Raw genomic sequence first — 14,688 nt, 5'->3', positions numbered from 1 at the left:
CCTTCCCTAGTGGAAAACCAGTATTGCATTTGGAAAATCCTCTTCCAGGGGAAAAGGTGTGGGCATACCTTAAGATGAATCTCAAAGAACTACAATGTACAATAAGAAAGCCAACAGCAATTTTTACAGTGAAGTACTGTATTGAAATTTGCTTTGCAAACACTTAACAATAGCAAGAGAAAATTCAATGGTAGGAACTGAAAGAAAAACAAAAGCTTGTACTTCTAATGCTAGTTAGATAATGAAGAATGCAAGCTCATATTTTCTAATTTGATAGATGGGCTGACCTTCAGATAGGAGAAGGCATTTATAGTTGCAGTTTCAGGCTTGCCCCTAGGCTTGATACTGACCTTCATCCTTACCCCTATGCAGGTGATAAAATGTATATATTGATGTAGAAGCTAAGCTTGATTGCATATACAAATTGAAAGAGACAGGTTTGACCTTTCAGATTGTTACAAAGAAAATATTCCAAGAAGAAAATCATTAACTCTTTTCTGCCTCGATATGTGGCTCTAGATTCTATAGAATCCTGAGAAATGAAAATTGATATTTTATTAACAGACTGACATCTTTGTTTGAGTCTTAAGTAAAAGGGTGGTGATTCTGTGCCCTGTATAGCCTCTCCTTTAGGTAGATTAGAAATAATTTTAGAGGAGCATTGGCCCACATACATTTCCTCCAAGATGCAGCTGCCATGCTCCTTCCTTTCTCAGTCATCTACATTTGTATTATCCCTTGGAGAACAAGATACTGTATCAACAAACAGAATAAATACGTTGTATTTACAAAGATAATTGATACATCTATGAGAAAAATCTTACTCTTATATTGCTTGAAGCATCTTTGTAACAGCTTGACTTCCAATGACAACTTCATAATTGCAATTTTGTTTGTGTGTGCAGCTTTTTTCATGAAAATCTAATTTACAAATATTAGAAGGGGAGAATATTGTAGATTAAATAACTGCAAAGAAGTAACATGAAAAAGCCCACTTTGGCACATAACAAGGAATACTTTGTTACACTTGTCTAGTGTAGAGATGGATTACAAGATGTTCAACAAATTCAAATGAAAATTAAACAAAACTAATTCCAATTTCCCCGTGATAACCATGTTCCCTAATTTAATTGAACAATGAATTAAAAACAGAATAAAGAGACTCAAAGACAATTGTTTGTGAATCATTTCTGTTACACAGTTTATTCTGTAAGATAGTTGTAAAAAAAATCTTTAATACAAACCATAGCACAAATACAGTATCTCAGTAGTGTTCAGTAGAAACATATCTTTCCTTTCTGTTTACGAATGTGAAGAAAAGTAGCAGAGCTGGACATGATGAACAGGAGCCCCATGCATGCTTTCCATATCCCAAGCCAGCTTTTTAAGAGTGGGCAAGTTATTTGTATCCTCCAATAAGCGTGGGTTCACCCGGAACACATTTAAACAGTGGAATTTACTGCCACAAAATGTAGCAACAGCTGCTAACCTGGATGATTTCAGAAGGGGAATTAAATGAATTCATGGAGCCTAGGACTCTGAATAGCTAACAGAATGGCGATCACCCCAGTATCCAATCAGTAACGCTCAGTGTATCAGTTGTGGGAGGTGCTAGATTAAGGGTGCAGTAACACTCATATCTCCTGCTGGCTTCCATGGACAAAGCAGTTGGCTACTGAATGAACAGAATGTTGGAAGAGACCAGCCTCTGGTCTGATCTAGCATGGCTCTCTTTATGTTCTTAATAACTTCTATCAGACAGAGATTGGGGACTGCATAGGAATTCTGGGATATTCTGCAGGTGTTTTCTGGGCCTGCAACAGACTGTAAGCAGAGGCTGGCTTAGGGAACAGGAGTCAAACACTATGGTATCTTTTATTTAAAAAGAAGACATTTAGTGATCTCAGTTATATGTAACACCAACCATCCGGGTTCAGTTGGCATAAAAGTGATGAAATGAATTATCGTGGGGAAAAGCAGAAACCCTTTTTTGCTGTAGTGAGCTTCTGGGTCAAACTAAGAAAAGTGTTGCAGCCTCCACTGCTGATAGTAATTAGTCACAATCAGCGAAAGGGATGGTGTTGGGGCTTTTCGCTGGCAGGCTACAGTATGCTTTGTCCAGGTGTATTCCATCAGATGCAGATGTCAGCTCATGCTTGGTGAATTGTAAACCCAGCTGTCATGCATGGTTTGAAAAAGTTACTCTTTTGGACTACAGTTCCCCAAATCCCCCAGTCATCATGGCTATTATATTGTCTGGAAAAATCCAAAATGAACCTTTCCAAGCTCTATGTAGAATTAGTGTTATTGCAACAGGCTCGGGTTCATCTATCTCTGCATAGATTTGGGCCTATAATCTTCTTTGCCATGGCTTTTGCATCAGATACAGTTGCTATATATTTCAGGAATTTAGTGTGCTGCAAAAATTTTAAAATATTCTTTCTTTGGTAATAAAAAGAGTCCCATCAGAAATTATAAGCATAATGTCTTTTCATGTACATATAGCGAACAATGCATTTTCATCTTTGGTGCTGAAAATTAACACAGCACAACTTCTGTTGCTTGTTTTTCTCTTTCAGTGCCACTTGTAGTTTCTTCAGTCTTTCAGGCAGCCGGACATGTATTGATGCTTACAGCACCACTGACCAAAGCTGCCTTACTGAAACTAACTGGCCTTTCATCAATCATAAAATTCCGAATGCATCCAGTAAAGGAGTTGCGTGTGGTTAGGCTGAATGTCAGAAGAGATTCTGTGGAGAAATTAACAAACACAAATAACCATAAGTATTGAAAAACAATATTACAGTACCTCTATGCAGCAATCTTTCTCAAAGCTGATTATCAAAAAGAGAGAACAGCTGTGCAAAAGGTGATTTTAATTGCATATATTGCCCAACATATTGCTATTTGCATACAATAACTGAAATCTAAGGGTGTGCCAGCACTGCTGAGGCAGTATGATGGATCTTTCTTTCCCTTCATGCTACCCAGAAATCTATTCCAGAGGACTTCCCAGTTCCTCAGCTCAGATCTGACAGGGGCCCAGAAGAAAGCTGAAGTGTAAAGAGGCAGTCACCCTTCTTGCATTTCTGTTCATTTTTCCATTGTATCCTAGCCTATGGTTGTGGTTTCTATAATTTTTTAAAATCTCCTATGGTAAAGTATGTTGCAGCTAGAGTAGGCCCATTTGAATAAACTGTACAGTATTGATAAAGGAGTTGAGTCACCAAATTCTTATTGATTCCATTGACTTACTGTAGTGCAACTTACTAAACTAAGCAACAGGATTTTAGCCAATACATTTTGTTAATTGCTAGTGAACCTCATTATGAAATCACAAGTAGAGATGTGCATGAATTTGGACTGTCGGATTATGCTGGATCATCATACTGGCACCACAGGTGCCCTGCGGTCCCATAGCTCACTCCATGGCCAGATTCCTCTACCCACCAGCTGGCATGTACTCTAGTCCTCCTCCTTTACAGTCATTTCACCAATTGCAGCAGGAACATGGACTTCCCTTCTCCACTTCCTCCAGCAGCTGCCCACTCAAAGGCAGTGCTGCAGCAATCCCTGCCCCACCTCCTTGTCTGAGTGGGCAACTGCTGGAGGAGGTGGAGAAGGGAAGTCTGTGCTCCTGCTGCACTTGGTGAAACAACAGAGGAGGAGGAGTGTGCACCAGCTGGTGAATGGAGGGGGTTGGGGGATGGGACCACGTGGCATCTGTGGTGCCAGTACAACAATTCAGCATGATCTGACGATCCCGATTTATGCCCATCTCAAGACACAAGCCTAGTTTTTATGGGTAACTTCATCTATACCATGCATATTATTTATATTTTATCATACTTTTAATGGAAGTTCATTTCTATGTGAGAGACCTGTATTTATTATGATTAGCAATTTTTACCTGTCTGAATACAGTTTTGTCATAAGCACTGAAACGATTTTAATGTTGCATTAAGAAGGCAGCAGGCCTGTACCTTTTATTGTTAGAGGAGTGATCCCTACCCCTTGTGATATGGAAGAGATGAAAGCATTAAGCTCCAAAATATAGAATCTGAGTTAGAAGATCTAATTCATGCTTGCTGCTGCTCAATAATATTATATTCTTAATTGTATTCTTAATTGATATTCAAAATACTTAGATATAACATTCATTTTTTCCAGTGTAAAGAGAATACTTCTGCTGATGATAATAATATAGCAGCTAAATTGCAAAGGGTTGAAATTATAGATGATTGAAGTCCAATGAAATCTCAAGAAACTAGTTCAGGAAATGGGGGAAAGCAAAGGAAAATAATTCTCATGAACATGACCACTGCCACAGCATTGATATCTATAGGTTATTCTGCTGAATTAAACTGTGTACATTAAACATTAATTTAAAAGAAATCCCCATGTTTTGTAACTCAGTGTACAGAAAAAATATGATGTTTTATTAAACTGAAGTAGGTTCACTTTAATTTCTGTTGTTGGTTAGTCGTGTCTGACTCTTCATGACCCCATGGACCAGAGCATGCCAGACCCTCCTGTCTTCCACTGCCTCCCGGAGTTGGGTCAAATTCATGTTGGTTGCTTCAGTGACACTGTCCAACCATCTCATCCTCTGTTGTCTCCTTGTCCTCTTGCCTTCACACTTTCCTAACATCAGGGTCTTTTCCAGAGAGTCTTCTCTTCTCATGAGATGGCAAAGTATTGGAGCCTCAGCTTCAGGATCTGTCCTTCCAGTGAGCACTCAAGGTTGATTTCCTTCAGAATGGATAGGTTTGATCTCCTTCCGGTCCAGGTGAATCTCAAGAGCCTCCTCCAGCACCACAATTCAAAAGCATCAATTATTTGGCAGTCAGCCTTCTTTATGGTCCAGCTCTCACTTTCGTACATTGCTACTGGAAAAACCATAGCTTTGACTATGTGGACCTTTGTCAGCAAGGTGATGTCTCTGCTTTTTAAGATGCTGTCAAGGTTTGTTATTGCTTTTCTCCCATGAAGCAGATGTCTTTTAATTTCGTGGCTGCTGTCACCATCTGCAGTGATCATGGAGCCCAAGAAAGTAAAATCTGTCACTGCCTCCATATCTTCCCCTTCTATTTGCCAGGAGGTGATCGGGTCAGTGGCCATTATTATTATTATTATTATTATTATTATTATTATTATTATTATTATTATTATTATTATTATTATTATTATTATTATTATTATTATTATTATTATTATTATTATTATTATTATTATTATTTTGATGTTGAGCTTCAGACCATTTTCTGCTCTCCTCATTCACCCTCTTTAAGAGGTTCTTTAATTCCTCCTCAGTTTCTGCCATCAAAGTGGTATCATCTGCATATCGGAGATTGTTGATATTTTTTCTGGCAATCTTAATTCCGGTTTGGGATTTCTCCAGTCCTGCCTTTCACATGATGTATTCTGTATATAAGTTAAATAAGCAGGGAGACAATATACAGCCTGTTGTTCCATATCCAGTTCTTACTCTTGCTTCCTGTCCCACATATAGATTTCTCAGCAGATAGATAAGGTGATCAGGCACTCCCATTTCTTTAAGAACTTGCCATAGTTTTTTTGTGGTCCACACAGTCAAAGGCTTTTGCATAGTCAATGAAGCAGAAGTAGATTTTTTCTGGAACTCTCTGGCTTTCTCTATAATCCAGCACATGTTAGCAATTTGGTCTCTAGTTCCTCTGCCCCTTCGAAATCCAACTTGTGCTTCTGGGAGTTCTCGGTCCAAATACTGCTGAAGCCTACCTTGTAGGATTTTGAGCATAACCAATTTTCTGGTTTTTCCCTTTTTATTATTTTCCTCTATATCTTTGCACTGTTCATTTAAGAAGGCCGTCTTGTCTCTCCTTGCTATTCTTTGGAAGTCTGCATTCAATTTTCTGTAATTTTCCCTATCTCCTTTGCATTTTGTTTCCCTGTTCTCTGCTATTTGTAAGGCTTCGTTGGACAGCCACATTGCTTTCTTGCATTTTCTTTTCTTTGGGATGTTTTTTGTTGATGCCTCCTGTACAATGTTACAAGCCTCCATCCATAGTTCTTCAGGCACTCTGTCCACCAAATCTAGTTCCTTAAATCTGTTTTTCACTTCCACTGTGCATTCATAAGAGATTTGGTTTAGATTATACCTGACTAGCCCAGTGGTTTTTCCTACTTTCTTCAGTTTAAGCTTGAATTTTGCTATAAGAAGCTGATGATCAGAGCCACAATCAGCTACAGGTCTTGTTTTTGCTTACTGTATAGAGCTCTCCATCTTTGGCTGGAGAGAACATAATCAATCTGATTTCGGTATTGCCCATCTGGTGATGTCCATGTGTAGAGTCACCTCTTGTGTTGTTGGAAAAGAGTGTTTGTGATGACCAGCTTGTTCTCTTGACAAAACTCTATTAGCCTTTGCCCTGCTTCATTTTGAACTCCAAGGCCAAACTTACCTATTGTTCCTTTTATCTCTTGACTCCCTACTTAATGAGAAGAACATCTTTCTTTGGTGTCAGTTCTAGAAGGTGTTGTAAGTCTTCATAGAATCCCCTATAATGAGAACATCTTTCTTTGGTGTCTGTTCTAGAAGGTGTTGTAAGTCTTCACAGAATGTGTCAATTTCAGCCTCTTCAGCATCAGTGGATGGTGCATAAACTTGGATTACTGTGATGTTGAAAGGTCTGCCTTGGATTCATATTGAAATCATTCTATCATTTTTGAGATTGTATCCCAGTACAGCTTTTCCCACTCTTTTGTTGACTATTTTCCCCACTCTTTTGTTGACTATCCTTTCTTCTACAGGATTCTTGCCCACAATAGTAGATATGATAATTGTCTGAATTGAATTCGCCCATTCCCGTCCATTTTAGTTCACTGACACCCAGGATGTCAATGTTTATTCTCGCCATCTCCTGTTTGACCACATCCAGCTTACCAAGGTTCATAGATCTTACATTCCAGGTTCCTATGCAGTATTTTTCTTTGCAGCATCGGACTTTCCTTTCACTTCCAGGCACGTCCACAGCTGAGCATCCTTTCGGCCTTGGCCCAACCACTTCAATACTTGTCCTCCACTCTTCCTCAGTAGCATGTTGGACGCCTTCCAACCTGAGGGCCTTATCTTCCAGCATCATATCTTTTAGCTATTTGTTTCTGTCCATGGAGTTTTCTTGGCAAAGATACTGGAGTGGCTTGCCAGTTCCTGCTCCAGGTGGATCACGTTTAGTCAGAACTCTCCACTATGACCTGCTGTCTTGGGTGTCCCTGCACGGCATAGCCCATAGCTTCTCTGAATTACTCAAGCCCCTTCGTCACAACAAGGCAGCAGTCCATGAAGGGGCCACTTTAATTACACAAAGAAATATAAAATTATACATACTTTGCAAAATCCAAAGGCTTGCTGTGTGATTGAAGAACACAGTGAATATGGTTTTTGCTTTAAAACACTGTATTTAAAACAATACGCTTGATGAATTTTTGGAAATAAAGTTATGAACTGGTGATCAATCTTACCTGGCACTCCTCCAACAAACACAGGCTCCCTGTGATCGATGGCTCTGGGATTTAATGGCCCCACCACATGATTCACTTCAGAATCCACATCGAGCTGTACCACATTAGCATCTCTAATAACTGCCATACAAAGCAAAAGAGAATGAGATGGACTGCAACTTTTATTTCCACTTTTTATTATATATGGCAGTATACGTGATTTCAGAAATACATTTGAAAACACTTGATATTTCTAGCCAGGTAGGCTCCTTCTCTGTAATTTGGAAGTAGTTTCACACAGCAGTTGGTCACAGTGTGATTCTCACAACTTCAGGGAAATGAGCATCTGTTAGTGCCAAGCATGCTAGCAGCCCATAACTCTGTGGTAGAGCACATGATTTGTTATGGAAGATTTCAGTCAGAGGATATCTGCAAGCAGACCTAGGTATCCCAACAGACGGATGAACAATGACCAGTCAGTGAGTACTCTTAAAGAGCTAAACCTTCCAGCCATTCTATGTAACTATCATGTGGAAGGCTTACTTCTTTAGACTACAGGATTTGTGGGATTCTGGGAGCTGTAATCAAAAAACGAAACACACCACTTTCAGGCCCTGCAATTCTAAGATAGTTGTTATATTCTGACAGACAGGCATATGTCCTTATTTATTAAGACATGGATAAACTGTCTTTTCTCAACAGTGTGGTGTAGTGGATAGACAAATGAGGACTCAGGAGACCTTGACTCAAATCACTGCTTGGCTATGGATACTCACCGGGGGTGGGGAACTGGCAAAAACCATTCCTTAAATATTCCCCTTACCTGGAAAACTATTAGATTCACTATAAGTAAGTTCTGATTTGATGGCAAATTACAAACACCCGCCCTATATATTATGGAAGATGATGGGGGCAATTTAACAGCAGCCATGCCCTTAATAAAATTTGGTGTCTTTAAGACTAACAGATTGATTTTTGCTATAAGCATTCATAGATTACAATCGATTTTTTCTTTCACACACCGTTCTGTCTGAAGAAGTGGATTACAATCCACAAGAATGGCAGAAGATGCTGTTTCTTTTATTTTTGTACACATGCTGAAACTAACACCGTTAACTCTTTGAATATTAATTTATGTTTTCAGCTCTGGGTTACTGTGTAAAATATATAGGGTGTATATTGGTTTAAACATGCATCAATTCCATTACCTTTATAAAGAATTATATAATGAAAATCTCAGAGGCATTGCCACTCTTTTCTATAGTGCAAATCATTGCCTGATTTATCTGCACAGGTGCTCATATCATTCTAAATCACCCCATATATGAAATATAATTAAACCACGAAAAAGGGGTCATCAGGAATCACCATTTTGTAATAGAGAATTGAGATGTTTACTTACCTGCAATTCTGTGCCATCTTCCGTCACAGAGATTCTGTTTTGGTGTAACTGAAGTTGAAAAATCTTTGATTCCATTGTTCAGCTTCACAATGATCTATGAAAACAATTTAGTTTACATTTAGATGTTTAGAACTGTAATCCAATTTGGATGTAATTTGTTATCTTAAAAAGTGGTGAAAAGTTGTATTTTTATTTTTTATTTTTAAACTTTCTTATAGTAAGCTAGGATGAAAATATGCTAGGCATCACATTGGCATTGTTTCCTTCTCTAGAGTACAATCCTATATACACCCAACAAGAAGCCTTATTTTCAGGGCCTTCTCACCAAGGAAACATGTATAAGATTGCACTTGTGATATTTGTAGTACATTTTGTTAAACCTCAGTTGAAAAGACCAGAATTATAATAATTGCCTGGGAAACATGAAATTAGAATTATGGCAGGATTCTGAATTAAGAATACGTTGTTGTTTTCTTGAGAAGAGACTAATTCACTAGCCTCACCAGTGACTTGTTCAAGCTTTTCTTAAATCTTAATTTTAAACAAGTACCTGTACAACTGTAAACCAAGAAACTGATTATGTTCTGCTTATTATTGCACTGATTAAACCAACAGATATACTTTCTCAAGTTTTTTTACATAAACAGTATTTATTTACTTATTTTATTTTATTTGTTCGATTTATATCCCACCCATCTGGTATATTCTACCACTCTGGTAAGTAAGATCAGCTAAAATGGATACTGAATGAATGTTGGGAAGAATAATGGAAACAAACTCTACAGTGATGCATTTTTGGCCCTTTAGCCTGGAATTAAAGGCAAATAAATTCTTTGGTGAAATGTAATAGAATAATGATAATGGCAATGGACAGAGCAATTCTGACACCCAGATCTGCCAGCTGGTGCGATGGTGATGGTGTTTGTCTCACGCCACAGAGGAGCTTCCTTGCAAGTGGAGGCTCTGTTGACCCTGGCAACAGTATTCTCCGGCTGCAGAAAGCTACCCTTGGTAGTGCTGCTGATAAGGGCAGCCAACATAAAGCCATGAAAGACAGTATGATGGGGAGGGAATTTGAAATCTTAAACATTGCTGTACTGTTGTGAGTGGTAGAGCTCAGATCAAAGTGGTAGATCTTCTCTTTTCCTCTTTCCTGATTCTACTTAAGAGTACTGTGTCAAGGCCCATCTAATAATCTGTGGCACCCTGTCCTGTAAACACAAAAATATAAAAATACAATCTGAATTTAGATATGTACTGGCTGGTAGTGGTGGGCTTGGGCACGGGCAGAAGAGTTCACTATCAGCAGAGCCTATTTCTCCTGCTTGGTCTCCTACTTGAGCAGGGCACTGGAGGCTAGTGAATTAGTATTGTCTCAAGAAAACAACAATGACAACAATAGCGTATTCTTAATTCAGGAGAGAGATCTGCCATTAGAATACTCTGCTGGCTGAGATCTCTTGGCAGAAGAGAGACAGGAAAAAAAGGTGACATAGAGCAAAGGAGGAGCTGAGTTATTGCAGATCCAGATCAACTCCAACCCAGGGACACAGCCATTATGCTGACACAAATGTAGACCAAAATGAAGTTTGTGTTATTATGTGCCACCAGGTCATTTCTGATTTAGGATAACCTTCTAAATTAATAACTTCTAGCATTAACAACCCTGTTCAGTTCTTGCAGATCCAAGACTGTGGCTCCCTTACTGAGACACTCCATCTCCATTATTTAGTCTTCCACTTTTTGGGCTGTCTTCAACTTTTCTTAGCATTACGGTCTTTTCAACTGAGTTGTGTTTTCTCATGCTACCTATTCCAGCTTCTGTTCAGTCATTTTGCTCCTCTACAGAGTTTGATTTGATATACCACCCACTTGTTTTTCTGTCAGTCCACAAAGCTCTCATTCAACACCACCTTTTGAATAAATCTCTTTCCACCCTCTGTCAATTTCTTTATTGTCCAGCTTTCACATGTATACATAGTAACTGGGAAAGGTTGAAGGCAGCAGGAAAAGAGGAAGACCAAATACAAGATAGATTGACTCCCTAAAGGAAGCCAGAGGCTTGAATTTGCAAGCATTGAGCAGGGCTACTGAGGAAAAGACATTTTTGGAGATCACTCATTCCTTGGGTCACCATAAGTTGAAAGCATCTTGATGATACATGACAACAGCTACTGGGAAAACCATTATATGAATAAGGGTAGTCCCATGTAGTTTCCCACATCCTTGAGGTGGGTGGTGTTTGGATTCAGCAGTCTCAACTGTCCTACTGTCAATTCAACTGTCCTTCAGCCATCTTGGCTGGTTAGTATTGTACTCTAATATAAAGCATTTCCTGCTGCTTGTATCTCCTCTCTATTGGCAACCTGCATACAAGTGGGAAACTGCTGTTGTGGGAGGACTGACTATCTATCTATCTATCTATCTATCTATCTATCTATCTATCTATCTATCTATCTATCTATCTATCTATCTATCTATCTATCTATCTATCTATCTATCTATCTATCTATCTATCTATCTATCTATCTATCTATCTATCTATCTATCTATCTATCTATCTATCTATCTATCTATCTACTATCTATCTATCTATCTATCTATCTATCTATCTATCTATCTATCTATCTATCTATCTATCTATCTATCTATCTATCTATCTATCTATCTATATCTACATCTATATATCTAAGAAATGGATTAGCCCCACAGCATCTAAGCAAGGGACAGATGGGTGGAGAGATGGATGGTATATATTATAGCCTAGGGTGGTCGCAATGACCAGATAGGTGGGGTATAAATAAAATATATTTTTTTAAATTTTTCTCAATAATTTGCAAAAGCCCTGAAAATAGATAAATAAAGAAATTAGCGCGGGGGGGGGGGGAATATTTATTCAATAGATCAGTATAATCTTCTCCAAGCTGCAGCCCCAACTTGCAAGAAAAGTAATTTGCCTCTGGCCTTATAGTGATTTTGTTGTTGCTAAAGTGCAAATTGAACTAGGAATTCCAAGATCATACTCTTAGGTACTGTATATAGTGCACTGGCTCAGATGTCTGTATTGACTTTCCTCATTGCATTAAGTATTTTTAGGACAAATGTTCTTGCCAAAGCTTTTGCCCTTTGTCTGTTCTTGAGATCTCTGAGTTTTTACTCACTTGCCCACATATTATGCAAGAACTCACACTCTTGCTTTGCTGTGTAGTAGAAATCAATAATAATTTTATCTGAAAGTGGAGGAAAGTTACCTAACCTGCAGCCCTTTTGTAGCATTTATACTATTTTAAAATTTTGATAAAGCAGCAGTGCAAAATTGTTAGCATTCTTTCCTTTTCCCTTGACATATTTTATTGAGGTTATAATGGAAGTGTTTTGATGTTTTTTGACTATAGACTCTCGTTGCACTTTAAAGGGAAGAACTATAATTAAGGTATATTTTGTCTTTTCTGCATATGTGGATTTATTTTATAAACAAAAACCTGTTATTGTTAAGAACACATGACCGAAAAAGAAGAATATTCAGGTCTGCACATAAAAATGTAAAGGAAATTATTGGTCCTCCCATATACCTGTCCTTGTTTCATGTGTATATTCAGGAATTCTCCATTTACACTGTGTGCATGCATTAGGATTCCTGAACTACTCCGAGGACGGATTTCAAAAACAACTTCAAATCTCAAACCCAAACTGAAGGATTCATCTGCAGGGAAAAAATCATGAGAAGCCAGAGAATAGTTAATCACAGTACTAGTTAGTTAGTTCCATGACTTGAAGAGCCAACTATGTCTTCCAATTATGTATACATTTTTAAACAGTTTTCATTTTGAAAATGTAAAAAAAAAATCATTTTGGTAACTGAAGGAATTATTGTTCTTTGGAGCAAGGATGTGAATCTCCATGAGAAACAGAGGGGAGGGGGAATCCTTTTCTCTTTTTGTGGTGAGATTTTTCTGGGAACAGTGTTTCTCTTTGCTTCTTGAGATGTCTTGTAAGGAATCTTGCAGGATTTCTCAAATGTTTAATGATCCCTATCCCCCCCTGAAGAAACACCAGTTTGTGCACGATTCTTCCCATTTTTGCACAAAGTGGCATCTTTCCTTGGAAAGAACATTGAAATGCATAGGATTTAAAGGAAAGTCATGGGATATGGAATGAGGGTTGTCCAGCTGGGGGGAGTTGGAGCGATCCAGTTCACATGTAAAACATTTTGTTTTATCGTGATCTGTTTTATCTCATACTTAGGTGATTCTTCCATTCATGCAGGAGATGTTTCTTCTCCCATGAAAATAATCCAGATAGCTCTTCAGGTTGTCTCCCTTTTGATTACTGACATCCCATCCCCTCCCTCTCCTCCATCTTTTTTCACAGCCATTATTCCATGAGCTGCAATGACTTCAGCTCTTTTTGTTGTTGTTGTTGTTGTTAAATAAAGAAAGTGTCATAGCACGGTAGCAATACACTAAACTAGCATGGTATAAATATTGTGTCAAAAGACACCTGGAATGTGTTAGAAATGTGCTTTGTCAGTTTGGGAAATATTTTAAAATTATGAAAATAGAGGCTCTGTTGTCCCTTTTAATGTCACAACCCACTGAATACATCACAGGGTTGTCACGGAAGAGAATGGGTCTACTTGGGAGTGAATTAAACAACCACAAAGACTGTAGAATAGGATGATCTGGAGTGCTCAAAATCATACCAAATTAACTGCAGCCCTAGTGCTCTGCTAGTTACGAACTAGACAGCTTATAAAAGGGGCAGGATGGATTTATCTTATTGGAAACACAGATGGTTGCTGAAGAATAGGGCAAACTTACCAAAAGCAAACCACATAGTGATCTATATGCCCATCTGATTGCCCTCTCAGACTATGTGTTTTGTTTTTGTGGGAATTTGGGAAATCTCACTGGTATGGGAGAAATCTCAGTGAGTAGTCCCAGCATGGCAACACCCAGCAAATTGCTGAGAACAAGAAATTGTCTTCCTCTTCTGGTTTTGAATATATTGCTTCAGTTCATGTTATGTATTCTATCAGACCATGGAAGATGATTAAGGTCCATTGTGGTCAGTTTTTAGGAGAGTATCTTTCAAGCACAATTTCTGTCACCACTCTAAAACCCCACCATTGCATTAGAATTTTAATAGATTTATTGGTCTATTAAGTCCATATGTATTTAGTGAGAACTCCTCTGTCACAGCAAAGTCAAAGCTTTATGGCATTTTGGGGCTAATGCAAAGATGAGCAACCTGTGATATCAACACAATCATTACTGTGATAGTCATAATAGTCAGTAATTAAGGGCAGGATACCAAGAACAATATATCCTCCTTCTGATGAAAAATATGTTCCTTCTTCTGATGGTCCTTCAAAACAAGGAGTTACACTAAACGTCTGTGATGGAGAAGTGACTGGTCTACCATTGAGCTGCAAACTGCCAAGGCAACCATTGAAACTGTAGACGGAATTGATCTGCAAAAATAAAATGAGGACAAATGGTTGCATGAGGAAAGTACAAATGTTTATATCCTTTAGTTTGATTTAAGTATGCAATTATTTATAAATCCTGTGGATATAGCCCTCCATCTTAGTTAAAGAAATGGATGGTCCAAAAAAAGAGAAGGCATTTACAGTCTTATCTGAGTGATTCTCATGGTGTTTTATTAGGTATTTGTTTTTATTCCCAGACTTAGGGAGGGTTCAATAGATCTTCAAAAACCCTGCTTTTGGAAGGCTAGAACTAAAGTATGACCAAAGATTTCTGTCCAGCTCTGCTTGAAGACACCCAGTGTGATTTTTATAC

General features: G+C 38.3%; 1 protein-coding gene across 1 annotated transcript in view; it reads right to left on the bottom strand.

The window, feature by feature from the left end:
- Positions 1-1,173: 1,173 nt before the first annotated feature.
- Positions 1,174-14,688, bottom strand: part of LAMA4 (laminin subunit alpha 4) — a 117,579-nt gene continuing 104,064 nt past the window's right edge. The window contains exons 34-38 of the mRNA XM_020805347.3: positions 14,198-14,357; positions 12,457-12,587; positions 8,885-8,978; positions 7,504-7,623; positions 1,174-2,750 (exon numbers count right to left, since the gene is read on the bottom strand). Coding sequence (XP_020661006.3) covers positions 2,605-2,750; positions 7,504-7,623; positions 8,885-8,978; positions 12,457-12,587; positions 14,198-14,357 — 651 coding nt within the window. The 3' untranslated portion in view covers positions 1,174-2,604. The remainder of the gene's footprint in view (positions 2,751-7,503; positions 7,624-8,884; positions 8,979-12,456; positions 12,588-14,197; positions 14,358-14,688) is intronic.

This window comes from Pogona vitticeps, chromosome 1 (assembly GCF_051106095.1).
Source record: "Pogona vitticeps strain Pit_001003342236 chromosome 1, PviZW2.1, whole genome shotgun sequence".
NCBI lineage: Eukaryota > Metazoa > Chordata > Lepidosauria > Squamata > Agamidae > Pogona > Pogona vitticeps.
Note: the sequence above shows the minus strand (reverse complement) of the source record. Positions and strands in the feature narration are given on the sequence as shown.